Raw genomic sequence first — 27,561 nt, 5'->3', positions numbered from 1 at the left:
GAACAGCGTGAAGGTTCAGATGTCTAACTATGTCCGTTTGAAGAGCCATAATTATCAAGGATGCGCTTCATAGTGAACATAGCAGAATAAAACGTACTAATTTGCATGCTCCAGATTTGAGCATGTCCGTTTCAGGACTATTTAATGTATGTTTCGACTTCTCATTCCCACTCTTAGACTATATATTTTACCTCTGAGTACTAAAGGGTGATGCACACTCATCATAACAACCTGAAAACGACTTATAGTGGCAAACAGAATGTATGCGATCAAAAACTCTCGCCTTGGTTAAAAATACATTCTTATTGTTAATACAATAAGAAATAAAAGAAACAGTCCTGACTGCTCTGAACACTAAATGCCTGAACCTCCGCTTAGCAAAAGATGGTTCTACCGATGCAAAACAGAGGGGTGGGGGATGTGTCTGTGTAGCACATACACATGATATAGAAGTAGTACGTTTTTATAACCATATAGATGAAACATTAGCTTACATGAATTCACTAAAAGCTGCAATAATTATTGGCATTGTAAATGGTAAACGTAGTAGGAGCTGAATATTTCCTAAATCAAACCATTCAGAAGTGATCACCCCTACAACCGCCTACAATGGTACGGCTCAATTGTTGCGCTTAACGCCGGTTGAAAAAGTTGGAGACGACGAGCGATGAAGCGACGGAGGCGGAGGAGCTGCTGAAAGTCGTCCGGAGTATTTCTAACTCACTGGAAGGACAAAACAAGATAGTGTGTTTGAGCCACTTTGAGAAAAATTACGAGTACAATTTGAAGTCCTTCGCCTCGTGTAATATCACGGTAAGTAACTCACTGCTGTTAGTTAGTAGCAGAGCTAGAGATGCACTTGTTGCATTAGCTTGAATGGTCACTTCGCCTTACGTTCATGTTAACGTTTCCATCCCTAACAAGCAAAACGCACACTTCTCCCTTAGTAAACACAAAAAGAACTATAACAACTTTTATTTTTAGCTTTAACTACTATTGTGTTTGAGAGTTAGACGTGTGCAATTAACTTAGGCAACACAGAAGAAGTAGCCATTATTTTAACGTGACTTAAATGCTGCACGTTGTTAATAACGTCATTTAACTATATAAATATGTTAATGTGTAGGAGCAGTGAGATAATTGAAGTTTAAATGTACTTATAGTGTCTTTTACAGACTATAGATCCTCTGTTCGCCAGTAAGCAGCTGGTTAAAAGTCGGTTTACTATGTGGCGTTAAATGAATTATTGATCTCTGACATAAAGCTGCTTCTCAGGGCCTTGAGTTAGCTCCTATTAAATGCACTGTCTCGTCAAAACTGAAAGGCAGACTCATCTTCTGGTTTCCAAATGATGCTCTGTTGTTTTTTTTTTTTTTTGAGGAACCCCTCAAAAAACGAGGGTCCCTGACTCTGCAGACAACTTGCACACAGCTGAGGGGTGGTTGTTTTTCTAGCAGCTAGCTGTGTGCTGAGAAGTAGGGATTATAACAGTCTTGCAGGGGAATTAAGGATGCAGATGGCTGCTCTCATGTGATGCCAGGTTTCAACGTGGTCAGCAACAAGAGGGATGTCTGGAGATGTAAGCCAACACTGTACGGGGTGATGGTAAACTTGTTAGAGGTGGGATGCAGTGTAGACTAGTGTGATTTGTAATATAAAGTACTGTGGATTGGGACAGAAGTAGGCTGGTGTGGCTTCACCTCATTTAGTTACTTCATTTGATATAAAAAACTTGTCTTGCCTTAATTTCCGCCCCCAATATCTACATAATCAAAACTCATAAACTTGTGAAGAATCAGTTTATCACCTCAGTGTGCAATGATGTCATTTATATCTGTTTATACATTTCCAATCTGAAAATATATTTGGGTCTGTTGAGTTTGTCTGCCATTTGTTACAGTTCATTTGCACGTAAATATTCATGTTCTGTGTGGCCTGACTCTATCATAAACAAGTCAGATGTTTAAGCGACTGGAATTTCAGGTTTTTTTTATGTCTGTTTGCACTGACACCCAGATGTGAGTGAGGCTGTGTTTGAACATGTCCATAATCACGCAGTAGTAGTTCCCATCATTTGTTTTGTATGCTGACAGCACCTTATTATTTTCTCACCATTTCTCTTAACATAGGGGCCAGTTTCACCTTGTGTGTTTTTAAGCATATGTATACGTACAGGAAGTACTAGGAGGAACAGCAGTTAATGTGTCCTAGGATCTGTTACTGTGCTCCTTCTTAGTTTCCTCAGTTAAAAAGGTTCAACCCTTTTCTTTTTCTTTTGGGACAAATGCAGCCCGTTTAATTTATAGATAAGTAGCTTTTTGTCCTTTTGAATTTGTTTTTTTTTTTGTTTTGTTTTGTTTTTTTTAACTGGTTATAGTCCATAGTCGGATTTAAGGGTTTTAGAGTCGGCGCGCGGCAGTAATTAACCTGATTAATTGATTCTGAGACGTTAATCAGATGAGTCTAGTACCATTTGGGACTTAGAGTCTGCATGGAAAGGCAAGCTTCAGGTAAGCTTGTTGCAAATAGACCTGCCTGCTGCATGATAAATTGTTTTGTTATGATAAGCAGAGTGTACTATAAAAGAAGTGTTGGGTTTTTTTTTTTGTGTGTGTGTTTTTTAATTTGTATTGCTGTGGTTACTGAAAAGGTTGCACAGGGATTATCTGATTGTTTCTAGTTAATAACTGTCATTAGGATTACAGTGTGATAAGCTCATTTAATTTGCCCAACTATTTCCCTGTTTTTCAGTTGCACATTGTTGTTGTCGTGCTTGCTTCGCTCGTTGCTCGTGCATGCTTTCCAACATAGACCAGCTTAAACATTTATTTCATTTATGTATTTTGATTCAGGTTTTGGATGATGCCTCCAGAAGATAACTGTAATGTAACATTAGGCCTCATAAGGGATGAGCCATGTTAAGTTAATCTTGGTTGTGGGATAATGGGACATATCCATGTACTTACGTCTGAGTATGGGCTTGTGTTTGCTTTAACAGTACTGACAATATGCTTATACAGTATAAACACAAAAGCTTGCACAGCTGATAATGATGAACTGAGACAGTCTAATTTGTTGAAAGTCCTTCAACTTGGCATCAAATCATGAGTTGATAACAATTCTATTATTTTGTCTTCATCATTTACCCTGAGCTGATGCTGAATCATGTTTTCAAATTTCTTTATTTGTTTCACTCTGGTGTCTGTATTTTTAGATGCAGTATGGACGAATGCTCTGGAACAGATAAATTGTGAAGGATAAAGGGAGCAGGATACGACTGAAGCTGTTTAACAGAGAGAGCACTTATCACAGACATACACGAGACATCATGTCCTCTTCAATAAAGCAGGAGAGAACCATATGTGTTCTTCTCCCCAACAAAGACCAGCTGGACATCACTGTTGGAGTGAGTGTTTAATATGTCCCTAGGTGTTGACTTGCCTACCACCAAGAGGTTGTAACAGATGTCAAGGTTGTTTGCTACTACAGCGCTGTAGTTTTTGCACCTTGTAATATCATATAAATAAAGATATGTTTGTCTTTTCACTTGTTCTAGCCGAAGTCCACGGGGCAGGAAGTTTTTATTCGTGTGGCAGAGCTTCTTGGAATCAAAGAACTGCACTTCTTTGGCCTTACAGTTTTGAAGGGTAAGTTCACTACTCATTGATCACTTAGCCTCATGAGCATAAAGGATTGTTCACCACTGTATGGTCAAAATAGCAAAAAACTGTGATCATAGGGCAATCAGTTCACGCTTCATGCCCCATTTCAGTCAATCAAACTGTAAACAAAAGCATTGTGGTTGGATTATGACAATTTGTGATTTACTTCACGGCTTTCTGGCAACACTCTTTTGGTGTTGCTTGTTTATGTAATATTGTAGAAAATGCTTCTGGCTAAAAGATCATTTCATGAAAACCGAAAACATTCATTCTACTCTCCAAGTTTGTAAGATTGAATGGGGTAATCCTGTTTAGCCACTTAGCAAAGGCCTGAAATTTCTAATGTCTTTGTATAATACGTTGAAATGTCTTGATAATCTTGTGTGGCTCACCACATGAACAAGCAGCCTTTTGTTTTTGTGTTGTTGGTTCAGCGATCACTTAGGCCGGGATTCCTGCAATATTAACTTCATTAAGCCTGGAATGCACCCTAGCATTCCTCCTCTTCATTGAGGGGAGGGATGGATTGATGATGATGAGAAGAGGAGGGTGGGAGTTGAGGGAAAAGAAGTAGGGGGATTTGTCATGGCACAAACTGCCTTACTCAACTCTTACTGAAAGGCCTCAAAGAAGGATGAGAGGTGAAGGAGTTGGAATGAGGCTGAAAGGAGAGATTGATGGTTAAAGGAACGAGTTGTGAAACAGCTCGGCACGCATGATTTGACTAACAAAAGAGATAAGGTGGATGAAGTAGGAAATGTCCATGACATGACTCATAGAACCAGGCTAAGAGTGATACAGCATCCTCGTTCTGAGCACCAAGCAGCTTTTACACCCTCAACTAAAAGAGAACCAAGTTTTTCATTGCATAACGTTCCGTTAGTAGTAAGTTTTATATTCAAGGCATAGATAATGGCCGAAAATGAAGGTTATAGCAATTCTGTTTTGCATTAACATAAGTATGGTTGCTATTAGACTCCTAGTAACCATATTCACAAACATAAGAACAAGAGCGTTTTTCTTTTACTGCAGTGAATTCTATTGTTAGGCAAATTTTACGCTTGGTTACACTACTGTTTTGTTTCTTCGCTAACTGTCTGCTTGTTCCCTGATTGTCTTTCTCCATCCCAGACAATGAGCACATATTTTTAGACATCGAGGAGAAACTGACAAAGTACTTCCCCAAGGAATGGAAACAGGATTCAGGGAAGGTAAGTAAGCCTCTTGTGTTGGTAGAGTGAATTAAATGCATTTTGCTGTGACCCACTCTTCAAACCTTTCTGAACTACTAGGTAATTGGGAAGCACAGTTCTGTGGCCTACATGTCACAGCTTTTTATTTAGCATGACAAAAAGATAGTACTGCATACAAGCCTTCACTGACACGTCTCTTTCTGCATACAGGGAATACAGAAGAGACCTTTGCCTCTTGTACTCTTCCTCAAAGTGCAGTACTACATAGAAAATGGAAGACTCATCTGGTATGTATTTCTGTTTCTGTTTCTGAACAAACGTCATCTTATTTTATTGCATACTGATGTTTTTTTTTCCATATTCATTCATCTGTGTCCTCCTTTCTGACATTTTTCTACCCCTCCCTCTTACCCTTTTGTGTTGTGTGTGTGTGTGTGTTGTACCAGCGAACGAAAGGCACGGCATCTATATTACTCTGACTTGCGTGAGCGGGTTCTTCGCTCTGAATGCCGTCAGCAGGAGGAGGTGTACTTCCAGCTGGCAGGTTATGCCTTGCAGGCTGACCTTGGTGACCAACTGCTGCCCAGGGAGGATATGGAGATAACTCCTTACTTTGAACCTAAGAATTACTTTCCCCCCTGGGTATGTCTTACAGCCTGGAAGTAGAATTTGAAAACACTGAATCTAATGTGATGTTCTATTTGTCTTATACAGTAAATTTACAAATACATGTACAGATTGTAATATTTTCTTCTTTGAAGATGCCTAATACATGGTTGTCCTGTCCTCATTCTGTAGATTGTAGCTAAGCGTGGTGTAAGCTATCTCCTCTGCCATGGGCCCAAGGTGCATCAGGAGCTATGGGGCATGTCTACTCGAGATGCCATGCTGCTCTTCATTAGGGAGTCCTGTCGACTGGAAGATGTACCTGTGACATTTTACAGACTGCAAAAGGTCGTGAGTCAATTTCAGATCTAAGTATCATCAAATGAAATCAGTTGTTTGAGTTTTGTGTTGCATAATTGACTTATCATTAAAATAAGAAATTATTTTTTAGACTGGTGGGTAATGGGGGGGATTTGTTTTTGGCTCCTTTTTAATCTCGAGCCATTCCAGATGTATTTCTTCTGAGTGAAATAGCCTTTCCAAACACAAAGACATTTTGGCCTCAATCAAGCTATGTTGGACAAACAAGTACGGGGCATTTATGTAAGCCTCATCCGTTCCAGTATATTCTTCTCCCCTTTTCAAAATCACTCATTTACTGAGTGATATTTTGAAGGCTGGCCCATTCATTGCGTAATATGCTATCAGTTTAAATTTGTTGTTAACAGCAGTTCAGTGTTTCCCAATGCCCTGGGAGAGGGGCTTAGCTGTGAAATAACCATCTTATCTGAGTTTCTCAGATGCCTCCCTGACATCTCATCATTCATGTGTCCAGGACAAAAAAGAGGAAAGAGGAACAGCATTGCTTGGTCTGACCCTACGAGGAATGCAGGTTTATCAGGTGCGTGCATGTGTGAGTGGGTTATTAAAGCACAGTATGTATGTCAGCACATACGTACACAAAAGTGAGTGAGTGAGAATCTGGGTTTGCTCAATGATTCAGTCTTTGTATCTGTAGCCCTATAAAACCTCTGACTAGACATGCGAGGAATGTGTGGGATTGCCACCAACAGCAGTGCATGAAGAGATAGGAGCCGCCTGCCCTGCCTGTCAGTTGTTTGATCTGTCCATCATGAGCCATCTGGGGGGGATTAGGGCTCCAGGCCTGGCTGATTAAAGAGCCAACAGACCGTGAGATACCTTGAGAAAACCCTGTCTTCTTTGCCAGGTCCAGATGGCTCTTGTGAAGAAAAAGACTATTGATTGATTGATATTCAAGTATATATTTCCAAGTAGATTACACTTCTAGAAATGTGTGTTAACTTTTTCAAGCAAAGAAGCTCACAAGCTTGGTGTTCTGTTATGTGTCCGTGTGATTTGTATTTATAGGAGGTGAGCAACATTAGACAGCTGCTGTACAACTTCCCCTGGTCAAATGTGGGACGTCTCACCTTCCTGGTATGCACACGGCTCATCTCTGTTAAGATTAGGAAGAAGAACTGTAATCATTTCATTGGCATTAGCTATCTACAGTGCATAATGTAAAATGCAGTATGTTGTCCCACTCAGGGAAAAAAGTTTGAGATCCAACCAGATGGTTTGCCATCAGCCAGGAAGCTGGTTTACTACACTGGGTCATCATTCCGCTCTCGCCACCTTCTCCTGCACCTGAGCAGTAGCCATCGACTCTACCTCAGCCTCCAGCCTGCTCTCAAACACCTACGCCAGCTGGAGGAGAGTGAAGGTAGGGGAGGGGGGGCGAATGCAAGGACAAGATTAGTATCTGTGATTATTAGTTTGGCTTGGGGCCACTTGTACTCACTTGCACTGCAGTTCACTCCAATATCTACATAACTTAAGAAGTTCAATAATCACACTTAAGATAGTTTAAGTATATACTGTTTTGTATTTTATATACATTTCGGAAAAGGTAACATAGTCTTGATCTTAAATCATTTATTCCTTTTAGAGAAAAAGCGTTACAGAGAGTCGTACATCAGTGATGACTTGGACTTGGACCCTCCAGGCAGTGAGAGCAGCCCAGGTCTGTCTCGACACTCTACCAGCAGCTCTGGGATCGAAGCAGATGCCCGCCAACACAGTATTTCCACAGAGATGGCCTCCATGGAGGAGGATGGTCAACCACAAGCACAGAAGTGTTTTAGCTCAGGTGGCAGCTCCTGCACTGCTGCATTTGATGCAGACTGTAAAGCTCAAATAGAAGATGAAGGGTGGCAAGAAGAAGGTGAGAGAAGAGTTTTTGTACTGTAACATTAGAATTTGTTTTCCTCCCTCTGTATATGCATTGTTGAATGAAAATAGTTGGTAACCCTAAAGTAGGGTGTAGGGTATTGACATGGTTGTACATGAACTGACTGTGGGAGCAGTGTTTAATATTATATGATTATATGTGTGTACATATTGATAGTATTTATCTTGAATAAGGAAAGTTGACTCAGCATTATTTCAGCATCACCTGAAGATTAGTTTGAGCAAGTTCAGTTTTTTAGCACTTCCATACATTTAAGATAACTGCGCTGTTTCACGGAGTGCAATCCATGGAGCATCACTCCAAAACATGTTGCTCAGCAAATGTAATTATAATGTTTTTTTTTGTTTGTTTTGTTTTTTTTTTTATTGCTTGTCTTTCTTTTTTAACTTTCCACTTTTCTCAGCTCTAGTTTTATTGCAGTAGCCAGCACCTTGAAACATACAGCAGTTCTTTGTGTGCAAAGATATTTTTTTATTTTATTCTTGTGTTCTTAAATGTATGTATGACCATGATTAGGTGTTTTTACATTTTTAATAATCACATTTTTTTTTTCTTCTCAGAGTTAAAGACCAGTGTTGAAAGTCCTAAGGAGCTTCTTGTGGATGATCCCGATGAGATGTTTCACTTGGCTGATCTTCTTGAAGGAGTATCTGTGGACTGTTCAGAACTCTCCTCTCAGTCCTGGTCACCAGGTATGAATAATTTGATTTAAACACAAGATATTATGAAAAACAATATTTTATTCTCAACACAACATTGAAAACAGAATTGTCTGTATACTCAAGTAGTTTGTTTGTTCTCTTCTTGTCAAACTTGATCAATGAAATCTACAGAAAACAAAATGTGTTCTCCAGACAGTGATGAAGAACCTGGGAACAACAACAAGGATCAGTTAAATGAGGTTTGTCATCTTCTTTCAGATATGTTCTTTTTCTTTACCTCATTTTGAATTTCTCTGTTATAGATTCTTACCGTTTGATGTTTACTCTTACTCAAGTTGCTGAAATCTAGGGCGCATGTTTGCGTGGATCGGCACAGCCACAGTCTAGATGACGTTCGTCTATTCCCACCACCGCTACCCCTGGGGACAACGCTGCCGCCTGACTCCTCCCACAGCTACACCTTTGGGCTGCCAGATGCTTCAACAAACACAAAGAGCCCTGTTGATGACAGTTATTGCCCCCTTTTACACTACGAAGCTAAACCTTCCTTCTATGGCCGTAGGTCTACAAACTGCCTCTCCTTGGACACTTTGGGTGATGAACAGTTTGTGGAATTTGTACTGTGAATATGTCAAGTGCTGTTGTGTACAAAAACGCTTGTTCTCTTCCTACTTTCAGTGCAACCTACGTCTCAGGTTGTCAATACATGAATGTGAATGTGTTTCCTGTTTGCTGATGCTGGCAATGTGGGAAATGTGTGTTTCAGATAGTTGAGAGACATTGTTGAAAATGATGGAACCTCTCATTCCTCTTAGAAAAGCTGTGGATTAGATACCTGATCTAATTCAGCAAACAGAGCATATTTATTATTGTTGTGTATTATGTAAATACTACTTGCACTATTTTATTACATTTCAGCTTCTCTGAACAAAAACTTTTCTAATCGGTTTTATCTTCTGTAAAGTTTGTACTTTTAAACATGTTTCTTAATCGTCATGTGTCTTAAATGAATTGGTTATTGATGAGGCCATACAAAATAACGGTAACAGATCATTTGAAAGGCAGTGTTGTGCTACATTTGACATAAGATGGGGAATTTCTTCCCTTTTTATTATCTTATTTGCTGATGCAAACACTTAGATTTTCTTGTTTTATTAAGTTTCTTCAGAGGTTTGAGCTCCTGAATGCTTTTGTACTCCTTAAAATTATATTTTATAATACAATCTATTTTTGTACAGTGTAATCTATCATGCTTTTCTTATTAGTTTGCTACAACAGTGTGGCTGTCAATATGATAAACTGGTAATACATTCATCCAAAGCTTTTCAGTTCAATGCTATAATAGCACTCTTGTAATTACAACAGGTAAGTATTATTTGTAAAGCACTATTTCTGTAACCAGTAAGTTTGTATTGAATGCTATGGTTTTTATATTTTGTAGCTCCCAAGCAAAACCCTTTGTTATAGATATTTTCGCTGTGTTGTAAATAGTAAGTGCTGTGAAAAAGAACTGTTGTCTTTACCTAATGTGGGGATGTAATACTTTTACCCAGAGCTGATGATCTATCAACATTTTGACAGTGTTGAATCATAATACTGACAAATTGATTTTTATCTAAAGCATTTTTTATGACGGTGAAAATAAATTGTATGTCCCTAAACGAAATCTCCTCTTCTTTGTTCTGCTGCTCCAGTTAAAAGTTAACTTTAATTTTAAATGTGATGTCCACGTATAGACGAAATAAATAAACACTGTGCTTTGGGCGTTATCAGCACTTCTCGCGAGAGTTTGAGATTACGTTTGCGGAAGTTTACATCTTGTTTGGGAAAAACGTGTCGCTCACAGTAGTCATAAGAAAAGCCGGTGTTTAGCTTGCTAGCTCCTGCACACCTCCCTCCAAATGCACTCCGTTTTAATCAACGCGTTCTTGTCCAGCTCTCCTGACTACGAGCGTTTGTTTGAGTCTCTGTCCTGGTCCAGCGAGTCGTGGCCCGACAAGGAGCGGATCGAGGCGCTGACAGCTTTCATTGAAGGACTCGGACCGGCTTTGGCTGAGTCGGACACGGCTCCGTTCACAGCTGCGAAACGACGATGCATTCAAGATCAAATTGAGTCGGTCATTGTGACGCGGTGTCTGCCCCTTTTATGGAGAATTTCAGCAGAGTCCGGCGGAGGTGCGAGGTGCAGGGAGACCACGGCCGCTGTCTGCCGGCTGGTGAGCGCCTGTGTCCCGCTGTGTGACGAGGCTGTGCCAGGGCGCATGGCTCTGTCCGTCCTGCCGGCGCTCCAGTCAGAGGAGGACTCACCCGGTCCTGGACGACTCAGTGCGGAGGTTGCAAGTGAGGTCATGGCTGCTCTCATCCCTTCTTTATCAGCGGATGAACAGCTCACGTTAACCACCCTGTCGTCCGCCTTGTCCTGCATCAAAACGCTCCCTGACGCGTTGATCTCCAAAATCACAGTCAGGCTTCTCATGACGCTTCTGAACAGCAGCCGCGGTGCGAGGTTAAAAACAATCGTCCGGTCGGTCCTGGATGATCTGTGCAGCTGGCACGCCTCTCACCGGACGCCTGTGGTTGCGGAGCGGGCTCTGCTGTGTTTGACCGCCCTGTCTGGTCACCTGCTCACACCCAACAGCGTGCCCTCCGCTTCTTCAGCATCCCCCTGCGAGCACGACCCTCGTCTGTCCCTCCAGTTCTGGAGGATCGTTCAGGACGGACTGACACACAGGGACAGCGTGCCACGAAAGAGAGCACTGTACCTGCTTAAGAGGTGTGTGGCCCTGTCAGAGGAGGAGGGGCTGGACTGTCCTCCATCTCCATCAGTGGAAGGTAAATGCTGAGGTTGGCTGACATTTTTCAACCTGTGAGTTCACTGGTATTGTCTGGTGTGTTTTACTTTTCTTGCAACTGTTGCAGATGAAACCTTGTTTAAATGGGCCCCCAACAAGAGCAAATTGCTCAGAGAGTTCTGGGAAGATTACGCTCTGGTGATGGAAACGCTGGAGGAAAACCAGGTAGAAAACAGTCTGGATCACAACAAATATGGCAAATCATCATCATCATCATGGCACAATGTAATAATGATTCCCTCTCTCTCTTTTTGCCTTGTTTGCAGATTCATGTTGTCCGACCAGTTCTGAACAGAATAGACACGTTGATCCAAACAACAGTGGACGACAGCCAAGGTGACTTTAGCATTGAGTAAAAAATAAGTTGGACTCTGTGAATCTTAACTAACCCTCGAAGTTTGTGCACGTTTCATATCTCCGCCCTACATCTGTGTTGCAGCTTCAGGTCAAGGCCTCTTCCATCCCTCCTGGCTGCTGTGTGTGTACCAGCGGATGTTCCACAGCGAAAACAAATCCTTAATGAGAGAGGGAGTGTGTCACCTGCTGGAGCTCCGGGTCCTCCAGCAGCCTGCCTTTGCGTTGGCTTTTTCTCAGGTAAAAGTTCAGAGTTCACAGTTATTCATTTGATTTCACTGAAATCATTCCAACTTGAATGTGGGTGCTAAAGTTGTTTTGATCTGCCCCTCAGTTTATTGTTGGCCCTTTTATGGATGTTCTTTCTGAATCGTCCCTCTTCCACAGGTGAGAATTAAGTCAGAGTCTGACTTTTTTATTTTTGTTGTTGTTGGTTTGTTTTTCATCCTAATTAACCCACTTCCTCTTCACATGTAGATCAATTGGGCAGAGTGTAGGAGATTGTCCTGAGCTGGCGGCCAAATTACAAGTCTTCATGGCCACCTTCTTCAGTAGTCTACCACAAGAGCAGAGAGGTAGAGGAAGAGAGAAGCCGCAAGAAATACACGCTAACAAAGCTGTTACTCACTGCTCGTGGCTTAAAAGCCCACCCCTGACTGGTATGATTGCTTTGCAGGCCGTGTGCTGCTGCAGCTGATCGAGCAGCTGGGCTGTAAGCACTGGTGTGCCGTACCCCTTCTCTTCATCTCCCAGGCTATATCCAAACTCCCTCCAAGTCCACTGCTGGGGATCGAGGGCCTCACTGCTCTAAGGTACCTCATCGTGTTTACTGTTAGACAGACTGTGGCGTGGCTGATCACTCTTGATACAGATGATCGTTTCATTTCTGTGGTATAACAGGGAGGTGCTGCGCTGCACCATGATCACTCATCAGATCCAGCTGAGAGGAGCTGCTCAGTGCTTCTTGCTGAATAGTGCCCTCTGCCTCACAGATGTGGTAAGACACAAATATGGCACAGCTGATATTATTTACATTTCGTTGCTTGTCTTACTCTGTGAATCATTTTAAATAACAGAAAAATAGTTTATTGTGGCAAATGGAAACTTCACGAAATCAACAGAAGTGATATCGCATGAAACTGGACAGTCAACAACAAAAACTATACATATATATTATTTGTTGTAGCATAGTTCTGTTTTGTCCAATCACTATAATTTCACTTATAGTTTTTAGATGTACAAGCTGTAATACTGAATTATGTTTTTTTCAGAGTGCAGTGACCTTGGATGATGTCTTTAGTTTCCTAATGCATTTCCGTGCTGATGAGTCGCTGTGCAGAGGGTCGCACATTTGGAATCAGGTACAGTGTATCAGAGACACACACAGCATGAAGCAACAGTGGATCTAACGCGTTAAAGTGGCACATGAGACACATTGTACGATTGACTCATTACAACCCTGCATGTTTGTGACATCACTGCAGCTGTGTGCCTGGCTATCAGAGAACGAAGGCAATTTCAAGCCCAGGGCTGTTGACAGTATTTCCACTGGTGCTGCCACAAAGAAAGAAACTGTGAGAGGTTATGTTCAAGGCGAGATATACACCTATCTCCAAGTTCCCGCTAGCACAGGTAAGTCTGAAGTAATGTGGCCATGAATTACCCTTATCCTTTCGTATATCATATATTATATATATATATTCATATATGATGATAAATTCTACAGTTTATGTCGGTTTTCTTGGTTCCCAGGTCAGACCGAGAGGTTACCTGACTTTAGAGAGGCCGATAAGTTGGCCAGGGCTGTTCTGCTGTGTGTGGACATGGAGAACAGTCAACTCGGCTCAGAGATCGGCAACACTGTGGAGTCATTACTGTCTCCACTGCTGGACACCCTGAACAGAGTCAGCACCAATATATACTTACCTCTGCGTAAGAGCGACAAGAGCCTGCAGCTCATGCTCCGACTGTTACAGCTTGGAAAAATCCCAAGATGTCAGGGTGCTGGAGAGGAGAGAGGTTTGTGATGATACAAATGATTCATTGTTAGTGTGTTTGCAGAATTTCAAATGTAGATAAATTTGAAGTCATACAATCACCAGAGATATGTAGGCAGGGCCAAAGAGCCAAAAGGCATGTTGTGTAGCTTCATAATAGAGTAATATTAATCTGTCTATTCATAGATGTAATAACCCATCCATTTCTTATTTAGCTCCAAAACAGGATTTAGCCAAATGACCTTTATAACACAACAGCTTCCTGCGATTGTTCATAAATTGTGTTATTGCATCATGAGATCACATCTCAGCTCTCAGAAATTAGTATTTTAAAATACAAATGCATATTACAACAAATAAAACTTAAAATAATCCCCGTCGTTTCAGTGTTTGACATTCAGCCCCTCTCACTCTGTTTTTCACAGAGGACAGCTTGATGGTTGCCATGGAGAAGCTCATTTTTAAAGTGGCTGATCCACTCCAGGAGTTTGTCTTGAGGCGGCTGTGCGGGGAGCTGCAGGAGGTAAATGGCAAGTCACCATCCAGTTCTGTGTCCCAACATGCGCTGGCTCTAATGTGTGCATGTGCTGTGTGTGTGTTTTTTTTTTTTTTTTTTTTTTTTTTTTTACACAGCTGTTTGATGTGGAGCGGGCAGAGATGTATTTGAGTGTTCTGAAGCAGCTGGTTGTCATGTACAGATTTACACCACATTACAGTAATAAACTTCAGCGGAATGATATTCCTAGACTTGTCAAGTACAGCCTCAAGGTCCTGCAAGAACCAAGCCAGCAGGTATGAAGCCAAATATTTAAATACCAGTCATTAAGCAGGAATTTCATGAATCCGTTTGGTGGCTTGATTATTCAACGCTGCTTGTTTTTCCATTACCAGGTTCCCTCTGTAGCAAAGCAAGTGGTTAGAGCGGTTGCTATGGCATCCCTGGCCACAGTTTGTGGTCTTATGGAGCAGGAAGTGACTGACATGCGATCGGAGACCATTTCTGTTCTGAAACTCGTGACTGACTACTTCTACAGTCCGCTGTCATCGTCTTTACACAGTCAGACATTACTAGGGAACTTTAATAAACGTCTGCTGAAACCACAGGCAGTAGATTGTTCTAGGTTAGTGGACATGAATTATATGAAATTATATTACATAATAAAATACTGTAAGTATCAGAGAGGCTTAATTAGGAATATGTGTTTGTCTTCCTTCAATAGTGATGTAGAAGTGCAGAGTGCACTGCTGCAGGACTGGGGACGGATTGCTGCTAACTTTATGCGAGACCAGTGGATTTGTCTGAGCTTCCTGATTAAGGCAACTGCCACCGCTGAGGTTTCCAAAGTCCCCGAGACTCTCAGAGCTGCTCTGAGCTGCAGCGTGGAGGCACTGGCACTGCTGCCCAGTGACCTGGTGCTGCCTGTGCTCACCTTCATGAAGACCACATTACCACAAGTGAGACACTCACTCACTCAGTCAGTCTCGGTAAAAGCGAAGCAGTTGAAATTAGGTGTTTCAGAGCAAAAGTCATTTCTATGCAGGTCTATTATTAATCGTTAAACTCTGACAGTGTCTGATAAAGTTGTTCATTATGACGTGTCTGGTTTAATGATGTTCTGATAGTTACTACTTGATGAGGAAGCACTCTGTGTAGAGGCTGTGAGGCTGAGCTGGGAGCTGGTGCAGGGGCTCAACACTAATGCCCATGACTTTTGGCCGGCACTGAGAGGCTTCATCTCCATGGCCTTCGACCATAAACTTCTCGAGATGACGCACACTCAAGCTTTGACGTTTAAGGCCACCTTAAAACAGGTGATTGCGCGTGTGGCGATTTATGCTCATAATCTAAATCCTCTATAGTATCTACGTTTATATGTGGTGTGTGTTTTATTTTTTAGATCGTCATTGAACTGAAGGAGCTGTCTCAATCAAAAAGTGGAGTATTTGGTGTCCTGGTTCAACACTGCTGTCAGACGTGGCTGCCCACAGATCGAGGCAGCAGTGACCAGACTGACACTGGGTTTTCTAGTGTCTTCAGCCATGTCAACATACTCGCTGAGGCTTGTGTTTATGGACCAGTGTTCAGAAGAGATCAACGGTAACGTTTAACAGCTTTTCTCAGATGTGTTCAGTCGTTTCCCAGGATTAATCTCACTGGTCTTAACTTTCTCCTTCAAAGGCTCATCCAGGATGTTCAAATATACGTGGAGCAAGAGTTTGCTGATAGTGTCGTACTTACAAGGTGAACTACAGATACAGTATTTGTGAGTGTGATCTTTCATGGCTGTGATTTAAAAGACTTCCACTAGAGGTCTCTGTTGCTCTTGCAGAGGTTTTCACAGTTGAACCTCTGCTTGTATCTTCCAGTGATAACAGGGATGATCAGTTGCCTCGCACATGTGTGCTGGCTTTCCTCAGCCATCTGGATCCCTCTAATCTGCAGCATCAAAAACTGATAGAGGAGCTAGTCATGGCTTTGTTGAAAAAGGTAGGCTGTGGGTTCGTTGAAATGAGTTTAAGAAAATTAATTAATATGAATACATAAACAATACCAACAGTTTAAATAATGATTTTGAAAATATATGCTAAATTATTCATGAAATAATATAATTAATGTTCAGCTCTTCACATAATCTTAACCCCTCCTCAAAGACGAGCCAGGTTCTGATTTGAAAGCAATATTTAATTAGTTTATACGACAACAAATACTTGGTATTTTTTCATTAACATGATAAATTGAGCGCTGGTTGCAGCTAATTTAACAACACTTAACATCATTTTCTATTATCTTCCCACCCCATGCCTCCAGGATAATGACATATCAAAGTCAAAAGTGCGTTACTATAGCAACTCCCTGCAACATCGTGTCAAAAACAGAGCGTGGCAAACGGTGTTGCTGTTGCTGCCCAAACTCAGAGAGGTAAGGCAATTACAGTCACGCTTACAATCGCACAGGAAATAACCACTCGTTAACTGTGTGTGTGTGTGTGTGTGTGTGTGTGTGTGTGTGTGTGTGTTTAGGAGTTTGTCACCACTTTGCTAAACCGTGTGTTCGAAGCTGGATTCTGCAGTAACCAGGCCTCAGTCAAGTACCTGATTGAGTGGATGATGATTTTGATCCTTGTCCACTATCCGCAACACATGGACAGCTTCTGGGCCTGCTTCAGCATGGTGAGCTACCACTCTGAACTACCACTCTGAGCAGCCTTCTGCCAGAACGTGAAACTGTCAAGTCATTGACACATTTCTGGTTTTCTGCCCAGGATCATGAAAAGACCAAGACAAGCATCTGCACCTTCCTGTCAGTCCTCGTACATTTCAGTGTCTTCATTCCTAATCTTGAGGATAAGGTAGAGTCTTTGATGTTTTCTCCACTCCACACACCAATCATCTTCTATCACCTCTCAGTATCTACAAGATCTCTCTTTCTCTCTCTCTGTTTAAGGCAGCACAGTTGCGTAAAGCGCTGGACATCATCCTGCAGTGGTGTTTTAACCATAATTTCAGCGTGCGCCTGTACGCCTTACTGGCCTTGAAGAGGGTGTGGGGTTTGGCCCAAGACTGGACCGGGCAGGAGGTTGTCGGTTTGGAAGGGCTGGCCGCTGTGATCAACGCCTGTTTGAACCAGGCTGAAGCCATGCAAAGCACTGGGTGAGCATGCGCCACAGCCAGCTGTTGGAAAAAAGCTAATTGTAGCATGCTAATTAATTTATGTTCTGTGTCATCCTCTAGAAATGCCAACAAGAACTGGATAAGGATTCAGGAGCACTTCTTCTTTGGTGCCTTTCACCCTATCAGGGATTACAGTGTTGAGGTGCGCTTCTGTTACCAAAATATGTCAGTGTACAAATAGGACTCTCTGATTTCCAAGATAACACAGACCATATTTCCTTCTGTCTTGGGTTTGTTCTCCTAGACCATATTCTATACTTTTCCCAGTCTGTCAGAGCTGGCTGACGAGGAGTGGATTCTACCCTGGAAGTTTGAGAAACCCTTGTGTTTCTCTGCAAGTCCCTCGTGTCCTTTGAGAAACGCCGCTCCTGACCTGAGCCAGCTCCAGCCTGGGGATTGGATTCAGCAAGACAAAAGTAAAGTAGAACCATAAAGTCAGAAGAAGAAGTAATGGCACATCAAAAATTGGTCACGAGATGTGATTTGATCTTCGTCATAAATGTCAGCAAAAACAGTATTTCTAATTTACCTCTTCTCTTACTGACTTGTCATTGCGTTGTACCTCCCAGGTGAGCAGGACAAGGAGGAGCGCTGGGCTGAAGTGCAGAAGAAGATCACTCCCTGGAGGTTGGAGATTCAGGAGCAGGAGCCTGAACTTCAGCTGGTTCCACCACAGAGAGCTGTTCGGATGGGCAAACTGCACGGCAGCCTGCTGGTGGTAGCCTCACTTATTGACAAGTCCACCAATTTAGGAGGTCAGGCAGTTTTTTTTTATCATACTTCTTGATCAGAAAATGATGCTAAAACATCAGTAACTTAAATTAGATTTGTGCTCATATAGTTGCCCAGTCATGATGTAAAACCAGTCATTTGAACCTTTGGACGGTGGCTGACCAGCTTTTATCATTAGACACTCCTATTTTATGTTCTGTGTGAGTGGACTTGTTTTATCAATTGATAAGGGATTAAATCAACCAGAATGTGTTTATAGAGGAAAAGACTCCATTTTCAAAACAAATATTGATATTGGATGACATAAGCAAGAACATTAGCTTAGCCGATTCTGTAAATGTTTTACTCCAAATCCATCCACTTGGTTACCGTTAAAGGTGTAGTTTTATGTGCAGTACATGCCACTGTTATTTAAAAATCACTAAAGTGACTAACTTTGGTGCAGGTCTGTGCAGAACGTGTGAGATATTCGGGGCCAGCGCCCTGGTTTTGGATAGCCTCCGTCACGTCAGTGACAAACACTTTCAGTCCCTGAGCGTTTCATCTGAGCTGTGGCTTCCTCTCCTAGAGGTAAAGTGCATTAAACATATTCATGTTTTTGCAGTGGTGCTCAGTCCCTGTGTGTGTCTTCCCCCACTTATAGTAAATACTGTAATGGGCTGTCATCTTCCCATTTTGAATAAAACGCATTGAGACTGGCATAACTGGAACAAGCAGATAAATATTCTCTTCCATGGGCCTGAAAAGGGGTTAAAAGTCTTTGAACTGTACTAATAGTTTCTAGTTTAAACAGTTTGAAAATCAGAGTTGTGTTTACATCATGTTTACATGTTTACATCCATCAGGTGAAACCAGTGGAGCTCACCGACTTCCTGCAGGTAAAGAAGAATGAAGGGTACTGCATTGTTGGAGTGGAACAGACGGCCAACAGCCGGAGCCTCCAGGACTACCAGTTCCCGGAGAAGACGCTGTTACTGCTGGGGTATGACAGCACTAAATATTGTCTTACAGTTAGTGAGGTCAATGAATGCATTCACCTCCTGGCAACCGCTTGTTCATAAATGCATGCAAGCCCCTGCTTTCCCATGCCCTTGTGACTCTCACATAGATAAAGGTGTGAGCTGACGAAGCCGTTTAGTGTTATCTCACCTGGTTAGTGTGTTGTCCCCGTGAGACCTGCGCCTCTCTCTTCACCACCGCGTACCTGTCGGGACATGCTGGGCTGTAATTGGCTCTCCCTGAGGATGGGAGCGCAGGAAATAAATTACTCCGACCGAATACGTGGAGTGTGGTGACAGCAGCAGAGAAACATTAACCTTCATCTAATGTATTTCACCATGCTGCCCATCAGTGGTCAAAGTGACACAAAAAAAAAATGTCCAGCTACTTATTAATGATCAACATACAGTAACTATAATTATGACCTTGTGCAGTTTCCAGCAGTAGTTGTATGATTCACCCCTCGCTAAATGTTTGCTGCAGTCACGCAGCTGGCCTGGTAGAGAGGGAGAGATTAATATTTATCGTGTCTGTGTGGGTGTCCTGTTTTGTTTTACCCTGTTCAGTAACAAAGGCGCGAGCAGGGCTGTTAGCTTAAACACGCCGGCTGTGAGCTGAATCTTGAGTGCTTTCACAGCTGTGCGCTCCCCAGCACAGCACGGCCGGCCTCTAATCTCTCATCAGGTCGCTATTATCTCACCCAGTTGCACTCAAGATAAATGTAGCTCATCAAATCACTCTTTCTTACCGCGTGGCACCCTCTGTAGACTCATTGAATGCCAAACTCATTACCTCTTTATGTTTGCTTTGCATGGCCCATATTGCTGGAGCTCAGTATATACTCAGTTGATTACAATTTGAATTGCTCTCTGACTCGTGCTCATGAGTCAGCTTTTTATATATATATATATATTAAAAAAAGAAGCTTATTCCTCATAATTCCGACGATGTGAGGAAGTAAATAACTAACTTGGCCACTTATGGTAAGGGCTCTCAAATTAAACCGACTCAATAGCATCACTAAGCTAAATGTAACTGAAATTAAAAGCATCCTACAACAAAATGTTGATTGTACTGTATGAATTACATAACAGCTTTAGATTGATGCAGCAGATGGTTTGATGCTATAATTGATTTGACAGTCAAAGTGTAAATGCTGCAGTGGAGTACTTTTTTTTTTTTTTTTTTTTTTTTTTAATGCATCTCAATATTTGTAGTTGTGATTTAATTTACAAGACACAGTAGTGTTTTGGCTGATGTGAATTCTCTCTGGGGAAGTTTGTCTTCCTGACAAGAATCAAGGTTTGGGGTGAATCCTTTCAACAGAAAGCATCATTTGCCTTTAAGGATGGAAAATATTCTCTTTTGCCTTCTTGTGGCGAGTTGGATGAAAAGGATGTTGTGTCTGCAGCTGGAGTAGAAACAGTGGGAACACCTGGCTCTGTCTGACATTAATAAAAGTGAAGACCAGCACGTCAGAACACACAAATTACTAGCTTGTGATACTTTTCAAGTAGTATCAAATTAATTGTGTAGCTCTCAAGAGGACAAATGTGTTTCTCAAACTGTTCCATTAACAGATATAGTCTCTATAAGATTGTCTGTCAGCACCATATGACCAACAGACTGTGACTTTGACCCACTCTCCAATAAAGTTATTTCTCCGTCTCGCTTCTCGTAGCAACGAACGGGAAGGTATTCCTGCCAACTTGCTCCAGATGCTGGATGTGTGTGTGGAGATCCCTCAACAGGGGGTCATCCGCTCCCTCAACGTGCATGTGAGCGCTGCCCTGCTGATTTGGGAATACACACGGCAGCACCTCACCTCTGGCTCAGCTGAGGTCCACTCAAACCACAACTGAAGAAGAAACCAGCAGCAGTCCAGCCTCACGGACACGACATCCGAACTCCAGGCGTTAACAGTGTGAAAACTGTCTTGGAGGACTTGATGTCAACAATACATGAAGACGTGGCAGGATTTTTACATTGTGCTCAGGACATAATGTGGTCACCTGGTATCAGCACTGTTGTTGTGGCTTAATAAGCGTCATGAATAGAGATCAGTTCAGGTTATTACATCTAAATACTCCACTGGGCCGGCTGTAATATTAATGGGGGTAATCTCTGTGTTGGGACAGCAGCAGCATATGGACATGTTCATTCAGTGTCTAAACTGTGGCTTCTGTTAAAAGGACTTATTTTCTGTGTTCCATGTGTTTTTATTATAGTTTGATTTTAAATTGTAAACCTTTTGATACAGTTCAACAAATAAAACCTTGTATGTAGGAGTACGTTTTTTTCTTTATTGTCTTTAAGAGGCAACAGGGAGCGCTGAATGGGTTAAATAAGGTGCAGTAGGTGTTCGTGCGTCCTCCTCCCTCCTCCCTCCCCTCAGAAGAGGGAAAGAGTTGCTCCACCTGGAGACGACGCTGCCAGATGGGGAGCAGGTGGAGCACAGTGGATCACGGGGATTTTTTCCTCCGTTAGGTCAGGTGTGTTGCTGGTTGGTCATGTGAGGACGGTGCATCTGAGTGGGACATGGGGGACCTAGGTGGCTCCTGGCTGGAGCTCGGGTCTCCTCTGCAGGCAGCGGCAGCAGCTGCTGCCAACGCGAGCCTGACTGGGGGAGCAGGGTTTGAGTTGTCCGGACAGACCCAGCTGGTCTTGGAGATCCTAATGGTGCTGATGTGTTTGGGCGCAGTGACTGGTACAAACCTTCCTGTTAATATTCAATTTATTATAATCAATAATATAAATTAAATGAAGTCAAGCTGCTACTTTGTCATAGACTAATAAACCACATCGACCGATTTAGAGTCAGATTATTCATGTCTTCATATCCTGCATGATTTCACATGTTCAATTAATTCAGCATGATTTGTTTTCCTTCTTATTTGTGGCTTAAATTTAGAATAATAATGTACAAATGCTTTATAGATCAGTAATAACCGAAGAACAACGCAGTGTGTGAAAATAACAACTTAGTTAGTAGATTTCAGGAAAGACGCTGAATCTAAGTCGTCTTCAGCCTCTGTTGTTTTTCAATGGAAGTATTAAAAAGAAATTAGAATTGAATATCTGAAGAAATCCATAATTACTTCTGAAAAACCGGCCCTGTATTTATTTAACAAAGGGAACATGCAAGGTGGCTCATTAAATGCAGAGAGATAACACCTCAGAGTAGAAGTTCGTATTATTCTTTAATGTTTTTTTTCTCTGCAATTTTCAGAATTTCAAAAGTTTTTCTCCAACCAGCCTTTAAACTTCTATTTAACTGTCGTGTGTGATGTTGTATTTCTATGTAGGTAACATTCTTGTCATTGTTATTGTGGCTGCAACCAAGACTTTCCACTCTGTGACGTCAATGCTGATCATGAACCTGGCTGTCAGTGACCTCCTTGTGGGCCTCGGAGTCATGCCTTTTGTTGCTTTATCCGTCATGAACCCTGGATGGGTGAATTGTACTGTACGTCACATCTGTCCACTACCACAAAATGATTTATAGACACGTAACATCACAGTGAAAGCTGGTCTCGTATATATTATATCATCTCATGTTGACCCTTGAGTGTGTGTGTGTGTGTGTGATGATGTGCTGTCTCTTTCCTGCCTGACAGGACCTCTGTTTATATGTGGGTTACACGTCCTCTGTGTATTGCACAGCTTCCGTACTGACACTAGCTGCTATTGCTCTTGACCGCTACCACTCCATCATAGACTGCCTGCACTACAGCTCCCGCTGCACTCTGTGGAGGACCTCTGCTGTGGTCCTGTGGATCTGGCTGCAGGCTCTGGCCACCAGTTTCCCTCCATTGCTGGGCTGGGGCTCCATCAACTATGTAGTTCCCATGTACAGCTGTGCAGTCAACTGGGCCAACAGCCCCAGCTACACGGCTTTCATGGCTGCTCTCTCCTACCTCGTACCTGCAGTGGTCATCCTCTTTTGTTACATTAATATTGTCAAAGTGGCCCGCAGCCATGCCAGGAGGATTCACATATTGGAGGACTCTGTCCAGCGCAGCAGAAATCCAAACTCTACCTTCCCTCCTGGCGATTCATCTCACCAGCACTGTGGGGACCTCCACAGCCCGTCGAGACTGATTTATCACGTGAGTGGACAGTTTGTGTCTGAAGTCACTAGACAGGAGGGAGATTATATCCGTACTGTTCTACCTGATTCTGCTGCAGAGCAGAGCAACCCCACATCCAGACGGTTTTTCTCTTTCCTGGCTCAGAGTGCCTCCCAGCCGCCCCTGCACAACTCCCAGCACCATCATAGCCACCATGGAGTGGTACGACTCTTCCTGGTCATCTCAGCCTTTTTCCTCTGCTGGACACCGTACATCGGTGTGGCCTTGGTTCAGGCTGCAGAAACTGCAATCTCAGGACAGTCAAATGTTGTCCCGCCCTCTGCTGTCACCTTTTCCTACTGGCTGGTTTTGCTGAACTCTGACATCAATCCTCTATTGTACGCTCTGCTGAGCAAGCGTTTCCAGGGTGCTCTTCAGGGACTCAGGCAAAAATTAAGCGCACGCTTAGGTAGCGTGGTGGGCAGGGGGGTGGAGATCAGGGCTGAGGGAGATGACGGCAGGATTAGCGACCCCTGCACTTTGACCAACACCCCTCCTGGTCTGCCTTCAAGCACCGAGAGCTCAAACTGTGATGACTCCAAGTACAACTCCTCCATTTTTACTGTCAGCGCTGACTTCAAACAACACTCTGAGGAGCACCTATGCAAAATGTGTCACCCTGAAAATACCTCCTCATCCTCCGCGTGGAACGACGCAGGTGGCGACAGGAGGGGGGATTGCCTGCAGGTTCCCTCTCGCTCACAGGAGCACAGCAGACTACCATTCTCTGCTCTGACCAAGGACCCTCACGCCACTTTCTTCTATGGCCAGATTACAGTGACAGTCGAGCATGATGTTTGTTAGTCTTCTAGCTGCAGATGTTGTTGCTGGAAACAATCTCACGTGGCCCTGGACTTGACTTCTGATTATCAGATAATGTGTTGATTCTTTTCTAATAAACAATAAATTGAAAGAAGAAAACAAACCCAGACGAGGAAATGTATTGAAAAGAAATCTTTTATATTTTTACACATGTGATTACACTCGCAGACACCAACAGCAGATCTAATAATCCCGTCATTTATTCCCGTCCTAAATACTTTTTCCCCTAATGTGATAATCATATGTTGCATCTCAGTGTAAAAATCATCATTCCTTACAAAGGTTTACATGTATGTCTAGCAATAATTCCAGAGGAATACAATATTATTATTTATTGTCATAGAGAATGACAATGGGAAACAGTGCTAATGTATTCTATTGCAAAACAAAGAAAAGGCAGTGAAGTGGACTGGTCAGCTGTAACTGCTCATACAGCATGTGCATGCTTGTCCTGTAGACGTCCCCTCAAGGTCAGTCAGCAACCAAATGAAAAAATAGAAAAAGTCCTGTACGATACGCCGAGAGTTCGTTTAAAAAAACAAAACAAAAAAACAACAGAGCAACTCATGATGAATGCGTAAAGGATAGTATTAAAGAGTCTCTCTGCAGCAGTCGGTGGTGGCACTGTAACAAACAGCACGTAGCGGGCGTGTGTGGCTGAGTGATGTTCATACATTCACAACAAGGCAGAGGTTCCACCAGCCGTTTTTCAAGGCGTGTGCCTCAGTCGCTCTCGGGTTCGTCTTGGCCGTTAACTTGCCTCAGAAATATGATAGATGACAAAGGGTAAGACTTTGACAAAGAGCAGAGCGGGACAAACGTGAACCTTTCTCATGTGTCAACGCACCTCACCTCGAGCCACAGTGAGGCAGTTTTACAGTCTGTTATTCTGCCCAGAAATAAAACAACTTCACAGGTATCTGCCCTGAATGGGTTTGTGTGAATATGAGTCCAGACAGTTAAATATGATGGGAATTCAAAGGTAGGCTCAACGACAGCTGTGGTTGATATTTAAAGGGGGACATCCTGGGTTTTACTTCCTGGTCTGTTTAATTATAAAATGTTGTACATTTGCTTCTAGTTCATCCAAAGTTCAGGATGCCTGACGCATAAATCAAGACAGTGAGCTACTAGTTAGTTTGCACGTTAATGACATGGGTTAAAAAATCTAATTTAACATGATCTGACTGACAGCAAACTCAAATACATATATTGCCTAGTTAATAATGTTGATACAGAGGATTTGCAGCAAGTGCTTTATGGATGAACTAGAAGCACTCATGTGTTTTCCATCCATCTTTTAGTGATACTGTTTATCCTCCAGAGGGTCACAGGGGGGCTGGAGCCAGTCCCAGCTGTCAAGTAGATCTCAACCATCTCATGTACTGAAAGCTAATGCAACAGAGATACTGGTTTTAGATCTCTCGTGACTAAGCTGTGAGTAACGGATGTCAGAGTTGGCAGAGTGGGAGTTTAGCCCCAGGACGCACATAAACGTAGGGGGGGCCGATCAGTGTGGCCGTTAAGGACCGAACCTCTCCTCTAAGGATGAACAGAGAGAGAGAGAGATGTTGTAAAGCTTCTTCGGATCAGATTGATCCTCAGATGTCCGGACAGGTCCCTTCACACCAGATGAGCCAATCGGGGTCAACAGCTCCAAGGTGTGAAATTCAGCTATGTACAGTGCACTAAAGGCACTAAGTATTTGTCATTAAGTTTACACCTGAGGGACCCCCACTGTGGGCCTCCCTTTAGTTTTCAGGCATTCAGCATTTTTAGGCATTCTTCTTTGGATCTATAAGGTGTGTGAATGTGTATGTTAGAGCCAGCAGGTCCACAGAGGGTGTGGGGCCTGTCAAGCAGTGTCTGAACTGAAAAAAACATCAGGCAAGTTGGCAAGTCTTCCCAGGCGCAACGACACAGTGAACCAATGCAATGATTGAGAGGTTCAGCAACATGAGCACATGACTAAATCAGTCACACTACATCTTTTGGGTAAGAGGGATCATAACTGACATGAATCCATGCACCAACTCTGTCTGGTCCCGTCTGGAATGGACGCCCGAATGAATGATAGACAATCTGTGCCTCTCCTCTCTTCTCCAAGATGTTACTGGTCAAATGGCAGATTAAAATCCTTTCATACACCCAGGGAGGTGTGGGACAGAGAAGGCAGGGCACCGCACAGTCCAAATGTCCTGATACCGACACTGAGTTTGTGTGTTTCCCTCCCTGCATCTCTGTGTGTGTGAACGGTTCATGAATTCATGAAGTCAATGTGCAAATGTGGACATGGAGGTCCTGGCTCTCCCTCTCCAGTTGAGCCCAGTGGCGGTGCCGGCCTCTCCACTGCCCTCTGCTGGATCGTCACGTTTGCGCAGCTTGGTGCTGAGCTGGATGATACACTGGTCCCAGTCCTCGGGTAACAGTAGCATGAGGAATCCAAGGCAAATGATGAACACGGCAATGAGGCGCACAGTGTTGAAATGAATTTCACATGTGTAGAGGTCCACCACTAAAAAATAAGGATAGATTTGCATGAAAATATGAAGGAATTTAGGAAGGAAATGATGTGATCAACAATAATTATTAATGTAAAGTGCAATGTAAATCATCACAAAGAATACATTTACTAATTAAACTATAACAAAAAAACATATTTACTTTAAACTGTATCCTTCATCAAATATAGATAAGGATCAAATATTGGGAGGTGAAACCGAGAGACTTACTTGCATTTACAGGAACACTTAGGACAATGCCAAGGGAAATTAATGTTGGATATGTTATGGCAATCCCAAAGTTCACCAGGACGTTGAAAGCTGTGGGAAGAAGCAGAATCAGGCAGTGGTAGAGTACACACAGAGTACACACAGAGTACACACAGAGTACACACAGAGTACACACGTGGGTTATGTAATCATTACGGTATCATTACCACTAACATAATATTACTAATGCCGTCTTTCCATACCAAAAAGCAGGGCTGCAACCCCACAGAGGTAGGCCCAGGGGATGTCTTCAAGTGATCCTATGTACTCCACATGTGTAAAATAGAGAATGACCGGCACGAAGCTGATGAAAACAAAGTTGGCGCTTCCAACAATGCTCAGAAAGAGCGCGGCCTCTCCGAATTTGGCACTGCCCAGGACCATTTTGAAGAGCACCTGAGGATAAAGAGGGAACAGTGTCACGATACAAATGACACAAACTTGTGTCAGCTGAGTGTTACATTACATAACAGTGTCTAGGATCTATCTCTGTAGGTATCACAACAAGGTAGGGTCCTGGAAGTCAAATGCAAATACCTTGTAAAGTGCCGACATCGAGGCGGAGGCCACAACCAAAGTAATGCCGATGACTGAGTGGCTGTGAAATCCGTCAGCGTAGGTCATCATTACAATGCCTGCTATGGCCAAGATAGCAGCCACTATCTGCATAGAGAGAGGAGAAGGGACATCGGTGAGTGGCGGGTAGAGAATGTGCTGTTCACAGCTTGGTTATAAAGATGCCCGCGTCGTCTACTTTGTTATTCGTGGCAGGAATCATCAACCTCACAGAGTAATGCTTGTTATTGTTTATTACATGTTTTCTTCCGTGCACACATA

The 27,561-nt window shown here is 42.8% G+C and overlaps 4 protein-coding genes across 7 annotated transcripts in view; 3 read left to right on the top strand and 1 right to left on the bottom strand.

The window, feature by feature from the left end:
- The first annotated feature begins 672 nt into the window (after window positions 1-672).
- On the top strand, window positions 673-10,069 carry zgc:172136 (FERM_F1_FRMD1 and FERM_C_FRMD1_FRMD6 domain-containing protein). Of its 2 annotated transcripts, none has more exons than XM_026356716.1 (14): window positions 673-813; window positions 3,215-3,406; window positions 3,557-3,647; window positions 4,794-4,873; window positions 5,066-5,142; window positions 5,302-5,497; window positions 5,654-5,809; window positions 6,297-6,362; window positions 6,851-6,919; window positions 7,031-7,205; window positions 7,431-7,706; window positions 8,294-8,425; window positions 8,588-8,634; window positions 8,731-10,069. In XM_026356716.1, the coding sequence occupies exons 2-14, from the start codon at window positions 3,329-3,331 to the stop codon at window positions 9,019-9,021; spliced, it is 1,734 nt and encodes a 577-aa protein (XP_026212501.1). In that variant the 5' UTR covers window positions 673-813; window positions 3,215-3,328; the 3' UTR covers window positions 9,022-10,069. The 2 variants fall into 2 exon arrangements, with proteins under 2 accessions (XP_026212501.1, XP_026212500.1); XM_026356715.1 differs by having other exon boundaries at window positions 8,567-8,634; window positions 8,731-10,068.
- Window positions 10,070-10,205: 136 nt separating this feature from the next.
- tarbp1 (TAR (HIV-1) RNA binding protein 1) lies at window positions 10,206-21,282 on the top strand. 2 transcript variants are annotated; one of them, XM_026356653.1, is made up of 29 exons: window positions 10,206-11,227; window positions 11,315-11,412; window positions 11,514-11,583; window positions 11,687-11,841; window positions 11,936-11,988; window positions 12,079-12,176; window positions 12,278-12,413; window positions 12,502-12,598; window positions 12,873-12,962; window positions 13,086-13,233; window positions 13,354-13,620; window positions 14,024-14,121; window positions 14,232-14,390; window positions 14,490-14,719; window positions 14,819-15,053; window positions 15,222-15,410; window positions 15,497-15,696; window positions 15,778-15,840; window positions 15,966-16,086; window positions 16,408-16,518; window positions 16,620-16,769; window positions 16,862-16,948; window positions 17,044-17,249; window positions 17,331-17,412; window positions 17,515-17,686; window positions 17,840-18,025; window positions 18,448-18,572; window positions 18,848-18,984; window positions 20,683-21,282. In XM_026356653.1, exons 1-29 carry the CDS (start codon window positions 10,297-10,299, stop codon window positions 20,861-20,863), a joined length of 4,875 nt encoding a protein of 1,624 aa, XP_026212438.1. In that variant the 5' UTR covers window positions 10,206-10,296; the 3' UTR covers window positions 20,864-21,282. The 2 variants fall into 2 exon arrangements, with proteins under 2 accessions (XP_026212438.1, XP_026212439.1); XM_026356654.1 differs by lacking the exons at window positions 17,840-18,025; window positions 18,448-18,572; window positions 18,848-18,984; window positions 20,683-21,282 and having other exon boundaries at window positions 17,538-17,682.
- Window positions 21,283-21,539: 257 nt separating this feature from the next.
- Window positions 21,540-23,935, top strand: LOC113158389 (5-hydroxytryptamine receptor 1D). The gene is made up of 3 exons (XM_026354287.1): window positions 21,540-21,708; window positions 22,307-22,467; window positions 22,619-23,935. The coding sequence occupies exons 1-3, from the start codon at window positions 21,540-21,542 to the stop codon at window positions 23,933-23,935; spliced, it is 1,647 nt and encodes a 548-aa protein (XP_026210072.1).
- Window positions 23,936-26,209: 2,274 nt separating this feature from the next.
- The window catches only part of slc35f3b (solute carrier family 35 member F3b), a 33,723-nt gene continuing 32,371 nt past the window's right edge, over window positions 26,210-27,561 (bottom strand). For both annotated transcript variants that reach the window (XM_026356016.1, XM_026356015.1), the window contains 4 exons: window positions 27,262-27,387; window positions 26,928-27,120; window positions 26,686-26,775; window positions 26,210-26,468 (listed from right to left, as the gene is read on the bottom strand). In XM_026356016.1, the coding sequence (XP_026211801.1) occupies window positions 26,227-26,468; window positions 26,686-26,775; window positions 26,928-27,120; window positions 27,262-27,387 (651 nt within the window). In that variant the 3' untranslated portion in view covers window positions 26,210-26,226. The remainder of the gene's footprint in view (window positions 26,469-26,685; window positions 26,776-26,927; window positions 27,121-27,261; window positions 27,388-27,561) is intronic.

Source organism: Anabas testudineus, chromosome 15 (genome assembly GCF_900324465.2).
Source record: "Anabas testudineus chromosome 15, fAnaTes1.2, whole genome shotgun sequence".
Classification (NCBI taxonomy): Eukaryota; Metazoa; Chordata; class Actinopteri; order Anabantiformes; family Anabantidae; genus Anabas; species Anabas testudineus.
This window is presented reverse-complemented; position numbering and strand designations above follow the sequence as displayed.